The sequence below is a fragment of the Abramis brama genome, assembly GCF_963993115.1.
Source record: "Abramis brama genome assembly, chromosome: 1".
Lineage (NCBI taxonomy): Eukaryota > Metazoa > Chordata > Actinopteri > Cypriniformes > Leuciscidae > Abramis > Abramis brama.
The window spans coordinates 25,372,938-25,392,897 of record NC_139963.1 but is presented as its reverse complement, the minus strand read 5'-3'; the positions used below and the strand labels follow the sequence as shown (position 1 = coordinate 25,392,897).

Here is a 19,960-nt window from a genome sequence, read left to right as displayed (position 1 = left end):
GGTGTCGTGTAAGCGGCCCCTAAGTTAATAACTAATGATCTTTGCAACGGAAGTGAATCGATAAAAACTAACTTTAGCTGGACAATAACTTTATTAAGCCAAAACAATCTCTGTAACTTTAATTTCCTATTACCACTGTAAAGCCTTTTTGAAATAGTCCATATTGCTAAAAACGCTTGTAATGGTGATCTGAGCCATTTTTCGTTCTTCGCCATTCCCACAAGGGTGTAGCACAAAGGATTTGACGTGTGAATCCATAACTTTTTCGTTGTCAGGTTACATTTTAAGAGAAATCAAACACACTCAAAAAAAGATTATACACTTATTCACGTTCCAATAACATGAATTCAATCCTTTTCACGGTCAAAAGACTGTTTAGCACCAACCCTTTTTTATTCCTTATTCTTCTTCAAATTATTACAAGTACGTAGCACATAAAACTAGTCAAAATCTTGTCAAAATATGCATTTATCAAAAAAACATAATCACTCTTAATAATATAAGGAAAAATATGACAAAAGTATTAATGTAGTTATGGCTCTAACAGCGCTATATAAATGAAGGTGACTTGACTCGAAAATGCGCGAAAATGAATATTAAATCAAATGTCAAGGAGGAAAAATTAGTTTTCTCAACAATGGGCTAGGGCTAGGGCTAGGGCTGGGCTGGGGTGGGCCCGTTCGGTATGCCATGAGAGTATGGGGTGGGTGGTGTATCGCGGTTTTTCGGTTCAGTTTGAATATCGTTTCACCCCTACATAAAAGAAACACAGTGAAATCAAATTAAATGATTTCACTCAATTAACCTATATGTTTTAATGAAAGCAAAGATGTCTGAAATGTACATCTAATTCATGGAAAGTTTTAATTAATTTTAAATTTAAATTGGTCAGGAGAAAAAATTAAGGTGGGGGGATTATCTTGCCCCAGGGGACATTTTACCCCATGTTACCCTACACTTTAACTGCTGAAAATTAATCAGTGAGTTTGTGAGATAAACATGTGAACTGAATCAGTTTGATTTATGAATGATTCAAACAGTTTTGTGAACTGGACCAACTGGCTGACTGACAAAACAATTTTGTAAACTAGAATCTAACTAAAAATTATAATTCGTTCATAAATTAGATATTGTCACATCTCTCATGAATCCATCAAGACGAGTTTTCAGTGAACAAAAAGAACATTTGTGGTCTGTAATTCACACAAACCTACAGGCTGAAATAAATCTGAGATAAGGGTTTTAAGGCAAAGGAAAGAAAATCACACAAGTTTTGAACATGAGGGTGAGTAAAAAAAAAAACACTTCATTTTAGGCAAACAATCCTTTTAATTACTGATGGTTACTTTTTCATTTGTCAATTAAATAATTCATAGAAACAGAGAAATCTTATGTCTACGCATAAACTGCACCAAGAATTTGCATTTGAACTGAAACTGACATTTTTAATTAATTAATTAATTATTTACATTACAGTGATTGCTGTAAGAGTAATGTCATACTCAGATAGGGCATTTAGAATTGGCACATTGAAATTTACACCTCTAGTTTCTTACTCTGAGTTACACTAACCACATCCATGCTTCTTATAGTTTCACACTGTGATAGTGACATGACATCATCCTTCCAAACAACCAGACATTTCTGCAATCTCTTAGCTGAGATCTTAGTCCTGGAATCAAAGTCTAGAGTCAAATACAGAGCTGCTTTCTGCACACCTGAGATCAAATTCCCATTCACTGCTAATAAATGCTAAAGAGGAAAGACTGGCACTTGTGATGAATGCAACAGAGCTGGAGAAGCACCGATAGCGAGCACATTAAAGGCTGAATAAGGCAAGACCACTTAAGGAGTGTTTAGGGGTGCTGCTCTAGGAGTCATTTTCCTAATTCAATTCTTTCACAGTATACCAAGGCTAATCAGTACATTCGTTTTCAGCTATTTTTGTGTGCAAGATTATCTCAAATTAACTTAAAAAAGATGAATTTGTTTGTGTCATGGCTTCTTCTTTGAGCAAGTCCACACAGCATTATAAGCCATATAGATTCAGTGCACAATTACATTCACAGCTGTGTCTTTCCAGACACTCATCCAGGTGGCCTGTTGTAGTTCTTAATCAAATGGAGAAGTATTCTGTAGGGGTTTACACCAATACACCAATGCACATTACAGGCAAGGCCTAGTGCAGCCAGTCTCGTGTTTTACCTGTGTGTGGGTTGACAATCCCCCAGGTGTATGCGAACCACACCTTGCTTGTGGAGTTTCAATAAATGTTCGAACTCGGCCGGCATGGAATGTACATTCTTCTTGCTCTGCCGATCATCATAGTAATGGTTGGTGATCCGTCGACTGTCATCTGGATGTTTACTGGAAGGCCAAAAACCGTACAAATGGACGTTAGCACAGATTTCTAGTGCTAAGCTGGCCATGATTAGTCCTGTGCTGAGACGAACTGAGTTAAGGCCTCGCTCATGCCAAAACTTTGACAAACTTCTCAAATATTCTGGATTCAGGAAAACAGGCAGCGGGCCATTGCTGCCAAAGTCCTCCAGTGTGTAAAAGGCACGCAGGGATACAGCCGTGTTGTGACCGTAAGAGAACGCTGGCAGCAGCATTACGGCTTGTCCATAAGGACGAAGGCTTTCAACAAATGGACGACGACGCTCCATCAGACCATTGTACCTGTAACAGATGAGGATAAAGAAAAGCCTGAGTGTGTTTTACTTAAACTCAATAATACCACTCCCATTAGCAATACTTTTAGTACTTTTCAGGAATAAATATTTGTGAAAAAAAGAAATGCATTCCACTGAAAAATTATAAAACAATTTCAATAATAGGCCTAAATACATTTTGAATTATTCTTGCAAAATGTGTTTTTACAGAGATTTTTAATTACTTTCTCAGTCTTTCTGGAGGCAACATAAATGCAGTCTGATAATTGGCCTTAACTATATCACAACCACACTAAACAAACAATCCCGGCTGTCATGATCCTGGTTTTGTGGCTTGTGTTTTTGTAAGGACTTTTATGTTGAAGTGTATACTCAGTTCCCACTGTTTCCTTGCTCCCTTCCTGTGTTTGGTTCCTGTTTCCCTTGTTGTCTTGCCTGCCTTGTTTGTCACCATAGTTACCCTCATTAGTTCCCATGACTAATCCCCGAAACCTGTCCCTCGTCAGCCCCTTTTTAACCAGTCTATTTAAACCTCTGTGCTTCAGTTGTTGTTTGTCGGTTGTTGCTCTTGCATGTTCCTGTTGTTGCTCTCCTTTCTTCACTGTGTGGACTATACTCTTGTTCTTGGATTATTCTGCATTTACCTGTATGTTTCTCTAATAAACTTGTGCTTGCATCTGAATTCCCTCTCTCTCTGCCTCGTCCCTGCTCCCACATTACATCAGTGAACTATGTCAGTGGGCCCCACATTGGATTTATCTGAGTTATATGGGCATCATCCGGGCATGTGGTCAGAGTGGGCACTTTGAGGGGCTCAATGTTAGGATGCCCATGCTGGGGAAAGTTTCTTTTAAAAGAAATGCGTAACAATATTGCATCACTTGCTAAAAAAGTAACTAATTATGTTAGTTATGTTTTTTGGAAAGAAATGTATGTAATGAAAGTAAAGTAATTACATTACTTTTGCTGTACTTTTCTCACCAGTAACACTGATCTCAAAGTTGTAGTCTGTGTTTGATTGACTAATGAAAACCAACTAATTTTAGTCATTTGTCCGACTACATTGGTCACTTTAGCAGAACGTACACATCAGCAGAATACACATGCGACAAACTGTATCTGACTTATCGCTCGGTTTTTATTCCAGTGATTCATCTGTGTATAAAAAAATATCAAATCATATAGAAAAATGACGCATGGATTACCCTTCTGAGTGAGTTTAAATGATGGATTGATAATTGTTCCTCCTTATCAATGATATGATGTATTAGGCACTGCTGGAATTGAATGTTCAACTTTTTAAGCAAGAAAACTGATTAATTGGCAAAACAGTTTGACATCTTAATTGTCACTAAAGCCAAACCAACAACCAAAGTATCATGTCTGTTTTGCAGTTTCTTCTTCTTCTTTTGGCGTTTTATGGTGAGTGGCAAACAAGCAATAGGTGCTGTTTTGTGGTTTTGTTTCAAGTTTATGTTTTCACGTCTTTTATTTTGTAATTCTCATATAGTCTTAGTTCCTGGTCATGTCATGTGATTCACTTTTCCCCTCATGTGATCCTGTCATGTGCTTCCCCTGTTCATGTGTCATGTTCTGATTGATTGTTCAGGTCATGTGTTTCTCTGTTCTGTTTTGTGATTGGTTTATTGTCTTGATTGTTCACAGGTGTTTCTTGTTAGTCATTAGTCATTAGGCTTGTTCGACTTGAACCGGCGCTGCACAGATCGATCGGTGAATGACATCAAAGTCAGATCGAGGCTTCGTGGATCACTGAAACAGTTGAAGCAAATGTGCCATATTGTGTCGAGGCTTCGAAACAATCTGACACCCAACTCCACGGTGACCCCTAGTGGACAGAACAGTGTAAATGCAACAAAAACCTGTGCCAAACATGCATAAAAACACCTTTTACAAATCAATTGCAATTTTTTTATTGAAAGTCAAATATTTCAAATGGAGTTATCTAATCATCTAATAAGATTATCAAGTGTATGTTATTTTATCAGATGACAGGGTTTGTTTTGTTTGTTATATGAATGGCTCAGCTAAACAGGCCAACTACTATTATTCATATTAATTACACTGTCTAATTAAAATGTCTACAAATGTATAAAACTGATCAGAGATCAGGTAAAGCCCACATACAACGTAATGTGTTGACGTAATGAAGCCTTGACGTAATGAAGCCTCGTTAACTGAAATCCTGTGTCTCTGGCAGTTTGATACACGCTCCGAACCACTGATTCAGAACAAAAGATTCATAAAGGCTTTGAAGCTTAATGAAGCAGTGTTTTGAAATTGCCATTACTAATAGAGAGTAGACGGCTCCTCATGCTTTTGAATCGCTCTCGCGGTACTTTGATGTCATAAACCGATCGGTCTGTGCAGCGCCGATGTTGTGCCGAATTTCGACCCCCGCCAAATGATTCCCCCCCTAGGGGAGGGGTTAGGATTAGGGGTGGGGTTAGGATTAGGCAATTGGGTACTGACTTCAACGGGTACTGACTAATAATTTGGCAGGGGGTCGAAATTTGGCACAATACCGGTTCAAGTCGAACAAGCCTATTGTGTATATGTAACCTCCATGTTTCCATTGTCTCTTGTGTAGTTTTGTTCCCTGTACTGCTGGTAAGTTTATATTTAGTTCATGTTTATTGTCAAGCCAAGTCATTGTTAATTGGTTCGTGTTTATTTGGAATAAAGCTGCACGTGGGTTCCTAACAACTTGCCTACAATGGACATTTATTACACACAGACTCACTTCTCATGGAGGATGCTGGGATTTGCAGTCACCAGGTTGGTTTTGTTGCCTACATCTTTCTCATATCTGTTATCCAGTGGTGGAAGGTTGCATCTATAATGGACAGAGGTTAATTAGGCCATTGTTCTGATAGGAAATAAAAGTTTTGGCCTACATCAAATACAGTGTTAAGGCTACACTTAGGAGCTTAAAAAGCATAGATAGCCTAATTATTGTTCCACCAACATTACAGACTGATGCTAATGTGGATAGAGATTCTGATAATTTTGATATTAATCTAGGCAATAGGTCACATGATTTGATCTGATACAGACCTAATGACAAACTGGGCAGAATTAATTTCTTTTCCACAGCTGCTATTGGTCAAAATACCACCATTCCCCACCACGGCACATGACTCCCATGTAGCATTTCCAAAGGGCTGCTCCTACAAACAGACCCGCACACAATGTAACTGCAAAATCATCAGAGAAACTGTAATTCACCCAATGTTTGAATGCTTATACACTACCTTAGCCAAGATGTTGAACAGGGCTTTTGTCACCTGTAATGGCTTTCTCCTCTCTCCATCATAGATAACATTTGACCCAAGTGGGGTGTTATTCTGTGTGACAACAGCCTTTGACACAGCATGGCATTTGCCACTCAGCAATGACCTGGAAGGAAAAAGACACTGAGTCTGATGTAAAACATAAAATCTAACCTTAAAGGAATAGATCCTTTGTTAATAGTTCATTTTTAAGTGAACTAGCCTATGCCTTGAAGTAAGCATCATCCAATAACAATAACAAAGCTTTGCCACAGATGTCTAAGTTTAACCTTTATGAGAACAGCTCATGGTCTGCTCTGGGCTACTGTTTTACCTGAATTTTTTTAAGTTTGCCTCATGTTTTTTCCATCTGTTAGTTTTTTCCATCCAGAAGTTCCCCAGTGCTTTGGAAATGAATACATTCTCTCTGAAAATTAAATACACATACAAACATCTTAAAATATATGATCTGGTTTAATTTAAGTATGCAACATGTAAACATGAACAGTCAATAAATATGAAATTATAAAATATTAAAATAAAAATGATAAAACATGAAAGATCTCATTTGAAGGTGTTTACTTTTAGTGTTTGCCATGTAAAAAGATGTTATGTGCTGTAATGTGTAATAAACAGGTTTGCATACTTACTTGCATCCCTTGCAAGACTGTGTATCTGAGACTTTTTGAGGAATCTTAGATGAAGGATTAGGGATTACATTACTGCGGAAAAAAAATTTATTAAAAATTTTTACAAACCAAAAATGATCGCTCATAAGTTATTGAATATTCATGGTCCAAATATTGTTCAGTGGCTCATTAATAGCAGAAAATTAACAAACAAAACCACTGAAATATTTTAGTGGGAATTCAAAGTATTGTTGTATAATAATAACCGCAAATGTCACTCATAATTGGAATTGCAGGAATACATTTACATACATGTAGGCATGCTTGCAGCTCACAAAACAGCAGATAAAATGACAAATACTATTGGCTTTATTGGGAGAGTATTAACCATACATCAGTTAGTTCCTGTGTCCTCGATTTTTGGAATTTTCAGTGACTCTTTCTGCATGATGCATCATTTAGCCAGTTGGTGGCGACAAGTATAGTAACTGCCTTTATGAGTTTGTCATTCATTCATTCACTGAACTGGGGTGCGTTTCCCAAAAGCATCAAACTATGGCCGCAAGTTCCGTCGTTATCTAAGTTTTTATTAGCGGTCGACCCCAAAAAAACAAGTGTTTAAGGACACAAAAGAGGATACAGGCAATTGAGACCGAGCGCAATGTGTCATATTGAATTACACCCACTGGAGGGGAACGTACTCGGCGATAGGAATAGCTTAGTTTACAGAAATGTATCTAATATATATAACTTACATTTTGATATTTGACTAACCAGTGACAATGTTTACTGCACACGTAATGTATTTTTAATGCAAACTGTGTGTCTGGGTATCAGGATCCCACAATTTACCCATTCTTCTTGCTGATGCTTCACATCTTATTGCCTGAATCCACTTGTGTCTCATCAAAGGCTGGCTTTTACGTTTCGGTAGCTTATATAAACTTAGTTCTGGGTTTTTTAGCTCGTTTGCAGTACACCCTGTCACATAGGAGCTTTCAGACACCGTTTTAGACACGGTGTGGGCGTGGCCTAAATGTGCCCTGTCTCTGAATCTGGAAAAAAAACTGAGAAAATTTAGAATTAATCCTCAGGTGCCATGTCCGTAATTTGCAGCAAAAAGTCGACGATTTATTAAAAGAAGTTACTCCAAGTTCATGACATCATTAACCAACGTGGTTGAATGACAAAGTTTCGACAATATGGTTTCGGAAAACAGTCGTGGTTGATTTTTTCAACGATGCATCGCCTACTATGGTAGTTAATGCTGGGTACACACCAAAAGACTTTTTACATCTTATAAGATTTTCAAAATGTGATAGACCACAAACATGAGGACAAAAAATCATATATTTAACCGTTTTGCTCCTATAGTGTGTGGTGTGCCATGATGTGACAAAGACTGCACACCACACACGAACAGATTTTCAACCAGAGTCTCGACTGTAAACACAGGAAATCTCGCAAAATCTCGCAAGACCTCAGAATAAGCATGGCGGACGATATGCAGGAAGAAATTGCGATGATAGTGTTTGGAAAGGTTTTACACAACACGTTGTATACATTTGTGCTGTTGCCACACATCAAAAAGCTGATCCTCCATCTCTGCTGTCCACATCAATTTCACTTTGTGCTGCGCCATGACTGCGTTTGCTATGCTTCCGTCTTCCATCATCTCGCTTTCTGATTGGATATTGTTTCGTTTCACGTGATAATCTCCGGAGCGTGCGCGCGTTTGTCCTCGGGATTCCCCCCACACATCAGGATTTCTGATCGTAAATATTAAACATGATTTACGATTCGCGATCGGGGCGGCTCCGACGTTCTTCCGATCAGGGGTGCGTTTCCCGAAAGCATCGTTGGCCAACTATGGTCGCAAGTTCCGTCGTTACCAATAGAGTTCAATGGACATTGCGATGAACTTGCGACCAAAGTTGGCCAATGATGCTTTCGGGAAACGCACCCCAGGTTCGGACACATAAGCAGCGAGTATGCACCCGTGATTAGTTCAAAAACACTTATTTAATTAAGAACAAAACAATAGGCTACTGGATTCATGTCTACCCCTTCAATTTAAGCTATATTGAACTCTTGTACAATACATTATTACTGCCATCTTCAGTTGTTTTCATTTTGCAGGCAAGTTGAAGCAACTCATCAGCTAGCAGTTTGTTAGCTAACAATCTACCCTTCCTCTAATGATAATGTTCATCACTGTATGAAGCCCTGTGCAAATTAGGTTAGAAAAATTCAATGTTATAAAACATTAACTGCTAACAGTTCATGATGTACCCTTATGGCTCACTGGGAGCATTTTGTCTTCGTTTGCTGCATCTTCCCATTTATTAGCATTGCATTGTTATGGTTATACACAATGTCAAATTTGTAACTAATACACAGCAGTCAACCAAGAGATGTTGTACCACAGGTGTCAACACCACTGTAAAAATAAAAAATAGAATTAATAAATAAAACCAATATTATTAGAGTACATTTTACAAAAAATACTGTCAGTGTTTCTACTTAAGAATTTCACGCTTCATGCTTCATGCTTTCCATTTCTTTGTAATTATTTGTGAAATTTACTAGCAATTTCTGAGTAAAAATTGTAGTACAAACGTACAATATTTACATTTAATTTAATTTAATTATCAGTGTAGGCCTACTGTAAACAGCCAATCAATCTAAAAAAAAAAAGAAAGAAAACAAGTCATCTGTTCATTAACGTTACAAAAAGAAGGCCTGTTTCTTTCCCTCCCTGTCTGTCTCACTATATATTTATCCCTCTGTCTCCCTATCACTCTCTCTCCCTCCCTTCTTATCTGTTACTCCATTTCATCCACGCCCACATTATCGGTCTCCCTTATGCATAGCATGGATAACTGAAAAGTGGTAATTTTCATTTATTTTAGTAGCGTGGTAAGGTAAATTTATTTGAATGAATTAGAAGGAATTAACAAGAGAGAGAGAGGTTTACTTCTGCGCGTCTGGATGTAAGTGAAGCTCGTTAGTTTATTTACAATAACAGCGAAGTTATGACCTCATTGCTGAGAAATAGCCTATAATGTAGCTTTCAGTAGTGAAGATGTTTTATTTAAAAAATGAACAGGGCAGAGGTTGAAAATGTTTCTATGTTTCTGGATGTTTCTGTGTGTGCGGAATTTAACTATAAAAGTTTCCACTTCAGTAAAAAAAACAAAGCTGTGAGTTTTAGTGCAAGCGCATAGGCCTAATAATGTATTATTGGCACGTCTGCTTTATAATACGACATTAAAAGCTTTGTGGCCAAACATGTTGCCCAAGCCTTGTGGTGGTTTGGAATTCCAAGGGGAATCGGATATATGTGTTTAGACGTAGGTCAGATGTCCAGATATCGGATATGTATCTGATTTAAAACCACATTTGGAAGTGGCTCAGAATGGATTTTTTTGTACCAGTGTAAACGCAGCCTGGCGTAAAGGTACTATGAAAAGGTACAAATGAAAGGTATCTTTCATTTGTTTAAAGTACTAAATTTTTCAAGCCAGGTGTTGTAATGTTAATGTTAAATTTAATGATAGATAGGTTACTGTTCCTCTGAGCAGTTCACACATGGATCAAAACCAAAGGCCCATTTCTAAACTTCTACCAGAGCTGATTTCCCCTAGACGAGCAATTATACAAACGGCCTTGGTGAAACAAAGCTTAAAATGATCTTTATACTACTGAAAAACTACTGTGAGATATTTGTAGGCCACACAAGTGACCTTTGACCTTCCAAACTCTGGCTAGAGTCTATTTGTAGGTTTACTCTTTTTGAGGCACATGTAGCAATGTAGCATTAGAAAGTTACAGATGTGATTCACTTTAATCATTAAACTTATCTTCAAGTAAATATTAAAGACTTAAGTTTGTTTCCTGTAATTTGGCATCTAAATAGAAACCTAATTCACATTACCTATGGTGGAGCACAGCACCCAGTGATTCTGCGTCGCTGTGAAGTTCTCAGGGAGTTTAATCTCCCACATGCCTTGTTGTGATTAAAGGCTGCTGTTGCCAGTGAAACAGCACATAATAAGGGAAAGGTCACAGCCATGGCAGCAAACACCCAACTTTACTTAATTAATGCAATGGCTAAACATTTGTATATTTCCTCTTGATTTCAGTAATGCACACAATTATAAGGAATGCAATATAACTGGCGATGAATACAGTTTACAAAAACAAATAGACACACACAATTTAATTAATACAACACTAGAAACCATTTTTTTCAAATTTCAATTTGACTGTCAAATATATTTGTGCTATACATATTATATACAGTAAATGTACAACTATAATATTAGACTTGTGGAGGTATTCTGCAAGATGAAAGTCGGTAATTATCATAATTAATATGCATGATATTATTACCGTTGACACAGAAAAATTCAGTAAATAATTCCATATAACACATTAACATATTTTGTTGACATTTCTCTGAATACACAGTATCGTCTCGGTTACATATGGTAACCCTCGTTCTCTAAAGGAGGGAACGGAGGCATACGTTGTGACCGACGAATAGGAACCTACTTCGAGTGAAACTAAACGAGCCAATGCACATTGGCATGCAATCATTTGCATCAGCTGTTCAGCCACGCAGCGCGGGTATATAATGAGCAGAAGGTGCGATTGCACTTAGTTTTTTTGCTGAGGAGCCGAGCCGATTAGCTGGCTGCCCTGGCGGGTCGCAGGAGATGTGGCAACGGGACGTACGTCTCCGTTCCCTCCTTCAGGGAATGAGGGTTACCATACGTAACTGAGACATTCCCTATCAGTCAGTCACTCTCTACGTACATTGTGACCGACAAATAGGAATTCCTACCAACGCGCCACAGTTGCTGACCCCATCCAGCGCTCTGTGCAAGCCTCTTGCCCCTTCTTGCCTGGAAGGAGGATAGGAGAGGGCTTACACAGTAAGCACATCTGCTTACACATCTGTCACTGTTGTTCCGTGATAACCCATTCAGTGAGATTATTGGATAACACTGGGAAAGCGTGCCCTTTCTCTAGGAAGGAGAACGCTGCGTAACCCACATTCTTCCCCGAAGGAGTTATGTGGAGATATACATATGGACTAACCCGAAGGTTGTACTGCATATGAAATACTGGGTGACTTAGCCCAAGGGAAAGACACAGACTTCCGTTTAGGAGCAGCCGTAGAAGAAATACACATATGGGATCCCCGCAGGGTCACACATATGGGACCCAGCCTAGACCCGGTTCTCAAGGATTCAGCGGATAAAGGCCTGGCGCCGGACGCTCCGCCACGTCCGGGCCGAGGGTGTTGGAGGACTCAACAGGTTTTTCACTCTGGAGCAATAAGGGTGCACAGTAGGGTGCAGCATGCCGACAGAGCCGGGCCTCTTAGTGCTTCTACCCATTTAGGGTGAAGAGACCGGCTCTACACGTAGGCTAATATCTAGCGAACGTGTTAGGTGTCACCCAGCCCGCAGCTCTACAGATATCTGTTAGCGAGGAGCCACGTGCCAGTGCCCAGGAGGATGCAACACCTCTCGTGGAGTGAGCATGCAACCTGAGCGGGCAGGGCACGTCTTGTGCTTGGTAAGCCAAGGCGATGGCATCCACTATCCAGTGGGCCATCCTCTGCTTGGAGACAGCCTTTCCCTTCTGCTGGCCTCCGTAACAGACAAAGAGCTGGTCTGAGGTCTTGAGACTTTGGGTTCTGTCCATGTACAAACTCAGAGCACGGACGGGACAGAGCAAAGCCAGGGCTGGGTCTGCCTCCTCCAGGGGCAGCGCTTGCAGGTTCACCACCTGGTCCCTGAAGGGAGTGGTAGGAACCTTGGGCACATAGCCAGGCCGGGGTCTCAGTACAACATGGTTGTCACCCAGCCTAAACTCTAGGCACGATTCATCAACCGAAAATGCCTGATAGATAGAGAAACCCTCTTGATAGAGGCCAGTGCATCCAGCAGCAAATTCTTCATGGAGAGAAGCTTTAAGTCTGCTGACTGCAAAGGCTCAAAGGTAACATCCTGGAGTGCTCGAAGCACCAGGGAAAGGTCCCAAGAGGGTATGGAGGGGGGTTGAGGAGGGTTTAACCATCTCGCCCCCCTAAGAAACCTTACAACAAGGTCATGCTTTCCTACTGTTATGCCATCTATGTGGTCGTGATAAGCTGAAATAGCGGAAGCATGTACTTTGAGGGTGGAGGGAGACAGCCTTCGCTTCAACCCTTGCTGCAAAAAGGAAAGCACGGACCCTCCGAGCATCTTCGGGGAGTCCTCTCGGCGAGAAGAACACCACTCAACGAACAGGTTCCACTTCAATGCGTACGCACGTCTCGTAAATGGCGCCCGTGCTGAAGTGATGGTGTTAAGTACCTCTGGTGGTAAGTCACCTAGAACCTCCACGTCCCATCCAGGGACCACACATGGAGTTTCAGAGTAATGGGCCAGGGAGGGACTGTTATGAGGAGCATAAGTTCTGGGAACCAAGTCCGGGTGGGCCAATAGGGAGCCACTAGAAGGACCTGCTCCTCGTTCTCCCTGACTTTGCACAGGGTCTGTGCAAGTAGGCTCACTGGGGGAAATATATATTTGCGGAGGCCCCAGTAAAACAGCTGGCAGTGGGAGGTCTCTGAGGAGGCAAATAGGTCTACCTGAGCCTCCCTGAACTCTCTTCAGATCAGCTGAACCGCCTGGGGGTGGAGTCACCATTCTCCCGGGAGCACAGCTCGTGATAGCTCGTCGGCCACACGGTTGAGCATCAGCCTGATAGATAGAGAAACCCTCTTGATAGAGGCCAGTGCATCCAGCAGCAAATTCTTCATGGAGAGAAGCTTTAAGTCTGCTGACTGCAAAGGCTCAAAGGTAACATCCTGGAGTGCTCGAAGCACCAGGGAAAGGTCCCAATAGGGTATGGAGGGGGGTTGAGGAGGGTTTAACCATCTCGCCCCCCTAAGAAACCTTACAACAAGGTCATGCTTTCCTACTGTTATGCCATCTATGTGGTCGTGATTAGCTGAAATAGCGGAAGCATGTACTTTGAGGGTGGAGGGAGACAGCCTTCGCTTCAACCCTTGCTGCAAAAAGGAAAGCACGGACCCTCCGAGCATCTTCGGGGAGTCCTCTCGGCGAGAAGAACACCACTCAACGAACAGGTTCCACTTCAATGCGTACGCACGTCTCGTAAATGGCGCCCGTGCTGAAGTGATGGTGTTAAGTACCTCTGGTGGTAAGTCACCTAGAACCTCCACGTCCCATCCAGGGACCACACATGGAGTTTCAGAGTAATGGGCCAGGGAGGGACTGTTATGAGGAGCATGAGTTCTGGGAACCAAGTCCGGGTGGGCCAATAGGGAGCCACTAGAAGGACCTGCTCCTCGTTCTCCCTGACTTTGCACAGGGTCTGTGCAAGTAGGCTCACTGGGGGAAATGTATATTTGCGGAGGCCCCAGTAAAACAGCTGGCAGTGGGAGGTCTCTGAGGAGGCAAACAGGTCTACCTGAGCCTCCCTGAACTCTCTTCAGATCAGCTGAACCGCCTGGGGGTGGAGTCACCATTCTCCCGGGAGCACAGCTCGTGATAGCTCGTCGGCCACACGGTTGAGCACACCGTGATACATGGCGAGAAGCGACCTCAGATGCTTCTGACTCCAGAGGAGGAGATGGCGGGCGAGTTGCAACATGCAAAGGGAACGTAGACCACCTTGTCGGTTGATGTATGCAACGGTCGCAGTGTTGTCCGTAAGGACCAGTACGTCCCTGCCCTGTAGCGGCCTTTTTAAGCGGCTCAGAGCGAGACGTACTGCTAAAAACTCGAGGCAGTACTGAAGCGGTCTCATATGGAGCAGCCCTGCTGCTGCTGCCATATGCCCCAGGAACGTGTTCAAGCAGCTTTCAGCACCGACTGAGCACGTTCCTCTGTGAGGCACGTTGTCTGTGCGACCGAATCCAACTCCATACCGAGAAAAGACATCCTCTGCACGGGGGAGAGTTTGCTCTTTTCCCAGTTGATCTGAAGACCCAACTGGCTAAGGTGCATGAGTACGAGGTCCCTGTGTTCGCATAACTGATCTCGAGAGTGTGCTAGTATGAGCCAGTTGTCGAGATAGTTGAGGATGCGAATGCCCTGTTCTCTCATGGGAACAAGGGCCCCCTCCGTGACTTTCGTGAAGACACGGGGAGACAGGGACAGCCCGGAGGGCAGGACCTTGTACTGATATGATCGACCCTCGAACGCAAAGTGCAGAAATGGCCTGTGTCGAGGAAGAATCGAGACATGAAAATACGCGTCCTTCAGGTCGATCGCTGCAAACCAATCTCGGGGACGGAAGCATTCGAAAATGTGTCTCTGCGTGAGCATTTTGAACGGTAGCTTGTGGAGACTCCGATTCAAAACTCGCAGGTCCAAGATCGGTCGTAACCCACCGCCTTTCTTGGGTACAATGAAGTAGGGACTGTAGTACCCTGACCTCATATCAGCTGGAGGAACCGGCTCTATCGTATCCTTCGCCAGTAGGACTGCGATCTCCGCCTGCAAGACATGGGCATCGGCTGCTCTCACTGTAGTGGAGTGGATGGTCCGAAACTTGGGGGGATGACGGGCGAACTGAATCACATAGCCGAACCTGATATTCCAAATGAGCCAGCGAGGCGGACTGGGGAGCGCTAACCAGGCTCGCAGAGACCGTACAAGCGGGACCAAAGGGACCGTAGGCATACCCGCAGTGGGGCAGCAAGGTGGAACGCAAGGACGCAGCTCCGGAGCCTCTCTCTGGGAGGCGACACGTGATACAGCGCTCGTGACCATCCCGTGAACCCAGGTAACGACCGCATCCAAAAACACACAGAGTGACATCTTTAAAAAGACGTGCTCTACCCGTGTAAGCTCTTTTAGGGACTGCTCTCCTTGGTGGTGAAACACGCAGAGGAACGGCCACAGCGAACACAGACAGGAATGTGCACCTATCGTGTATTGTCTTTCTCGCTGGCGATCTTACCAGCTATAAGAACAGCCTTTCAGCACTCTCAAGGCGCACCTTACAAGCTGCAAAAACAACTTTTTTGTTTTGCTCAAATTTGAAAATAAAAAAGACAGAAAGTGAGAGAGAGAGATGTCAACAATTGTCCGTGAGCGAAATCTCCTCCCATCCGTTGTCTAATTGGCCTTCCGCAAGGATTCCTGGGTAGTTAAAGTGTGTGGAGCCTGCATCTATGCGGGCTTCGCGGAAGACCAAGGGTACAAAGGGGGCGCTGCTGAGCACACTTCAGAGCGTTAAAATGCTGAATGGGACAGCCTACGGACTCGTAGACTCAGCGAGCATGCGCAATTTAAGTCCACGAGACCGAAAGTCCACATGAAGTGCGCCATTTGGGACAGGGCCAAAGTGCAACACGCGGTATGGCGGAATAAGTCCCGCCTTCTGAATAAAAGAGCCAATCGTCAATTGGTAAAGTCACCGTGTCGAAACGACTCTGATCACAGCCGGGTGTTCTAACAGACCTGGCCAATGTTAAACAGACCTGGAACCTGAAGTAATAAATTGGGACCTGACCCGGACCCGGCCGAACATTTAAAATATAAAGCCGAACCTGTACGGGTCCTCTGTGAAGACCTCTAATTGAGTGTGAGTGAATTATGGGATCATTTCTGGGTGAACTATTCCCTTAGGTTAATTTTTGTTATGTAAGACTGAAATGTGTAATCAGCAGGTTACTGTCAGAATAAACCATATACAGGATGCAACAATATTACATTAATATTAATATTGAACTGAAGTTTTCTGATATATCTTTTTTTCAGTGCAATCAATAAATGAAAAGATGCCAGCAATGTAGAAAACCATGTAGGCCTAATAAATGCCATTTGGTATTTAATCATTGTGCTTAATATGAAGATTTTTTTATTCCCCTACAATAGACTTCATTTATATTTTAATCAGTTTATGTTCTGTCAAATTAAAGTTAATATATATTGTCACCTATATTCTACAAATCATAGTGATTTAGATTCATTCATTTAGTTTCTAAAATGCAGGCCCGGTTCTACGGGGGTGCTTGAGGGTGCTAAGCACCCTCAAATAAAAGTGAAAGCACCCTCAGATGAAAAATTATTAATAGCACACATAAACGAGATTTTGCCGAAAATAAAACACAGACGGATTTCACACTCTTGCCTATAATAGGATAGCCTACACAAAATAAATACATTAATAAAATTAAACAAATATATATATATTAAATAAATTATTTCGTTATGCTTTCATGTTTAATGCATTGTAGTTGTCCTTTCGTGATCGCGATACGCAAAAGGTGAAGCTGTCTCTTTAATTGCCCACTTTGCTTGCGTGCGTGCTTCCCGCTCAGAAATTTTGTTAGCTGACTTTCTGAGACGGGGCTTTAGGTAACGTTATGTGTGTTGTGTAACGTTAAGCTAGCGCAGCTTCTTGGTCTTTTGCTGTCAATTGTTTTGAACTGCTTGTCGTTGTTATTGGAGTTGTCATAAAGAATATAGCAGCAATACCTTGGTGTAATAACGTTACTGCAGCAGTGCTTTATCAATATGTTTATGCATAACGCTAACAATGAATGACTGATTGGGTGTTGATGTGTTGTCATGGTTGTCATATTGTACAGACCCGGCATTCAGCGCTAGTGCATTATGGGTAATTGTTTGTTGGGAGTTGATTTATGCGTTATTACAGCAATATGGTTGGGGTTTGTGTTAGTAAAGTTACGTGTGTTTATGTTCAAGTTAGGTTGGATGTTCTTGGTATTTTCTGCCTTGTTATGTAAAAATGTGTCTCTCACCGTCATGGAGAGAGACGTGTGTAAGGCAGTGACTTTTGGCCATTCTAGGAGTGTTCAATTGAAGTAGAAGCCGGTTACAACAAGGGTATCACCACAGTGTAAGTAGGCTATGTGTGGCATGTTTTAATGTTTTGCAAAGTGAAGATTGCTGCTTGTTTACATGCTATTCTATAATTTACTGCCAGATCGTATATTGTTTAACATAACAGCAATTACAGTAGTATTGTTGTATACAACATCCCCAATTTTGAGATACTATGTTTCAGACTGATGACTGAGCTATTTCCTACGATTATGTAAGCAGCACCCTCACTATATTCAGAAGCACCCTCAGTGATTTGGTTCTAGAACCGGGCCTGCTAAAATGTTTTAAAGGTCAGTTGGTGTTTAAAAAGATAACTAAAACACTGAAAAAAACTTTTATAAAAAAAATTATAAATTTGCATCAAAAGGCATTCATCACATGACTGCATTACATATGCTATAATAATATTGATACATTATACAATATGAGTGAATATTATTTGTCTATATATGCAAAGAGAGAGAGAAGGATGGATGTCTCTGCCTGAAATAATTAATAAAGCTTTTTTGTAGAGCTATCTATCTTTTTGCTTTAAAATATAAAAAGTTTACTGACATCATAATCATTTGAATGTAAAAGATAAGCGTTCAGACAAAAATATAAAACTTTCAATTATTTACTAATGTGAAATGTGATACGAAACTTTACTGAAACAAAGTAAACAATGAACTTCTAAAGTCCATTGTTTAGACCTTTCAGGATTTTTAAACATTGAACCATTTTCCAAAATGTGAGAATCATCTTCTTGTTTTGCTTCAATGAAAATTCCTCTGTAATGATGTAATACTCTTTTACTAATCAGATGTCTGTGGGGAAACCGTTATTTGACAGTGCAAAGATTAGAGAGGTTTTTACTTACAAAAATGTATTGCTAACTTGACAGAAACAAAGACTTAATTTCGGTCTAGGCTGCCAGCAAAACGTAACGATATTTTTTAACACTCAGGTCTTTTAAAGTTCACTCTCCAAATAGAAGGATAGACACACACAGGCTGAAACTGATATACTCACTTGTCACAAAGGAATATCCATAAGGCCACAATGCAGAAGGAGCACAGAAGGATAACAGGAAGGATCCAGAGCATAAGAGTCTTCATAACGTGCATCCACTCTCACACACGAGCGCACACATAGCCGCTGACATGTATGTGTTCTCGTAAACTCTCTTTCAAAAGCAGATGTTGCTGCTTCCAACGACTTCCTCTCTCGCTCTGCTGTCCTCTCCTTATATTATTCCTGTGCTTGTTTCTTGACAACTACACCCTTTTCTTTACTCTCTCTCTCTCCTTCTCTCAGTCTGTTAATCTCTTCACTCTCCCTCCTTCCTCTAAATTTAACTGCCCCTTTCTCTCTTTTTCTCTCTCTTTCTCTTTTCTCCTCTGACAGGCCTGGCTTTTTGTCACTGCTCTGCTGCTTTGCTTTTCCCCTTAATCCATCAGCCCACTTTCTTCTCATATGTCTTCTTGGCTCACACAAGAAAACATTCCTCCGCTCCTCTCTTGTCCACTATGTTCTGTGTTGAGGCATCTTTCCCTTTTTCCCCATACTTCTCCACCTCATCCTGTTTCCTCAGTGCTTTCTTGTCTTAGAATCTGCCCAGACTTTCCTTCCGTCCGCTTCCCTAGAAATCTGTTGCTTCTCCTGCATTCTCAAGCCCTCCCCCTCTCCCTCACCCTGGGCACAACTTGCTTGCCCCTCCCTCATTATCTCACTCAAACACACACAGTCTCTCTCTCTCTCTCTCTCTCTCTCTCTCTCTCTCTCTCTCTCTCTCTCTATCTCTCGTTCTCCCAGGGTAACACGAGTGTCGAGTACAGAATTAGCCCATGGCAGCACCTCATGACTGGGAGGAAGGGTTATGTGTGCTAGAGAAGGGGTTTTCCCATTCATTTCAGTAGCCAATGATGGTCAAAGAATGCAAAAGGCAGCAGCCAATCAAATGCTCATCTGATGTGACCCCCTCATCCACCCCAGTTTCTCCTGGCAGTTTGAGAAGGGGAACATGCAGTAGTTGTGAGTGTATACATGTGCTGTTTTCTAGTAAGTGAAACTGTATAAATAACACACAAAGGGATAGACCACCCATAAATTAAAATTGTGTCTTCATTTACTTACCTCATTCCAAACATGTATTATTAGAATATAATTTGGAGAACTTTTTTTCCCATACAGTGAAAGTCAGGGTCCAAAACAACACTGGACCTCTTTGACTAACATTTTATAAAGAACAACAACAACAAACAAAAAATCATACAGGTTTGGAATGACATGAGAGTAAATGATGACACTCTAAATGAATTAATTTTTTAAATACTTTGTTCAGTGTCCATACACACAAAAACATCCATGTGCAAGGACAGGGTAGGCTATGGATGTCAAAGAAATCTGCCTGAAAATATAGATAGCTAGATATCTTAGTGAAGAATCAAGAATGAATATAAATAAACTTCTTTATAGTCTGAGCCACAGTGTCTTTCCCT

General features: G+C 41.5%; 1 protein-coding gene across 2 annotated transcripts; it reads right to left on the bottom strand.

The window, feature by feature from the left end:
* Positions 1 to 1,418: 1,418 nt before the first annotated feature.
* Positions 1,419 to 19,311, bottom strand: st8sia6 (ST8 alpha-N-acetyl-neuraminide alpha-2,8-sialyltransferase 6). Of its 2 annotated transcripts, none has more exons than XM_084117032.1 (7): positions 18,492 to 19,311; positions 6,616 to 6,687; positions 6,300 to 6,392; positions 5,948 to 6,092; positions 5,751 to 5,863; positions 5,437 to 5,529; positions 1,419 to 2,682 (listed from the first exon to the last, which is right to left on the bottom strand). In XM_084117032.1, exons 1-7 carry the CDS (start codon positions 18,584 to 18,586, stop codon positions 2,202 to 2,204), a joined length of 1,092 nt encoding a protein of 363 aa, XP_083973158.1. In that variant the 5' UTR covers positions 18,587 to 19,311; the 3' UTR covers positions 1,419 to 2,201. The 2 variants fall into 2 exon arrangements, with proteins under 2 accessions (XP_083973158.1, XP_083973159.1); XM_084117033.1 differs by having other exon boundaries at positions 5,981 to 6,092; positions 18,492 to 19,123.
* Between the last annotated feature and the right edge of the window lie 649 nt (positions 19,312 to 19,960).

Excerpts from the sequence above, each read along its gene's own strand:
- st8sia6 (XM_084117032.1), bottom strand. The coding sequence starts at position 18,586 with ATGCACGTTATGAAGACTCTTATGCTCTGGATCCTTCCTGTTATCCTT. Across the intron at positions 6,393-6,615 it reads CAGTCTTGCAAGGGATGCAA|AGAGAATGTATTCATTTCCA; the intron begins GTAAGTATGCAA and ends TTTAATTTTCAG. Across the intron at positions 5,530-5,750 it reads TCTGCCCAGTTTGTCATTAG|ATGCAACCTTCCACCACTGG; the intron begins GTCTGTATCAGA and ends TGTCCATTATAG.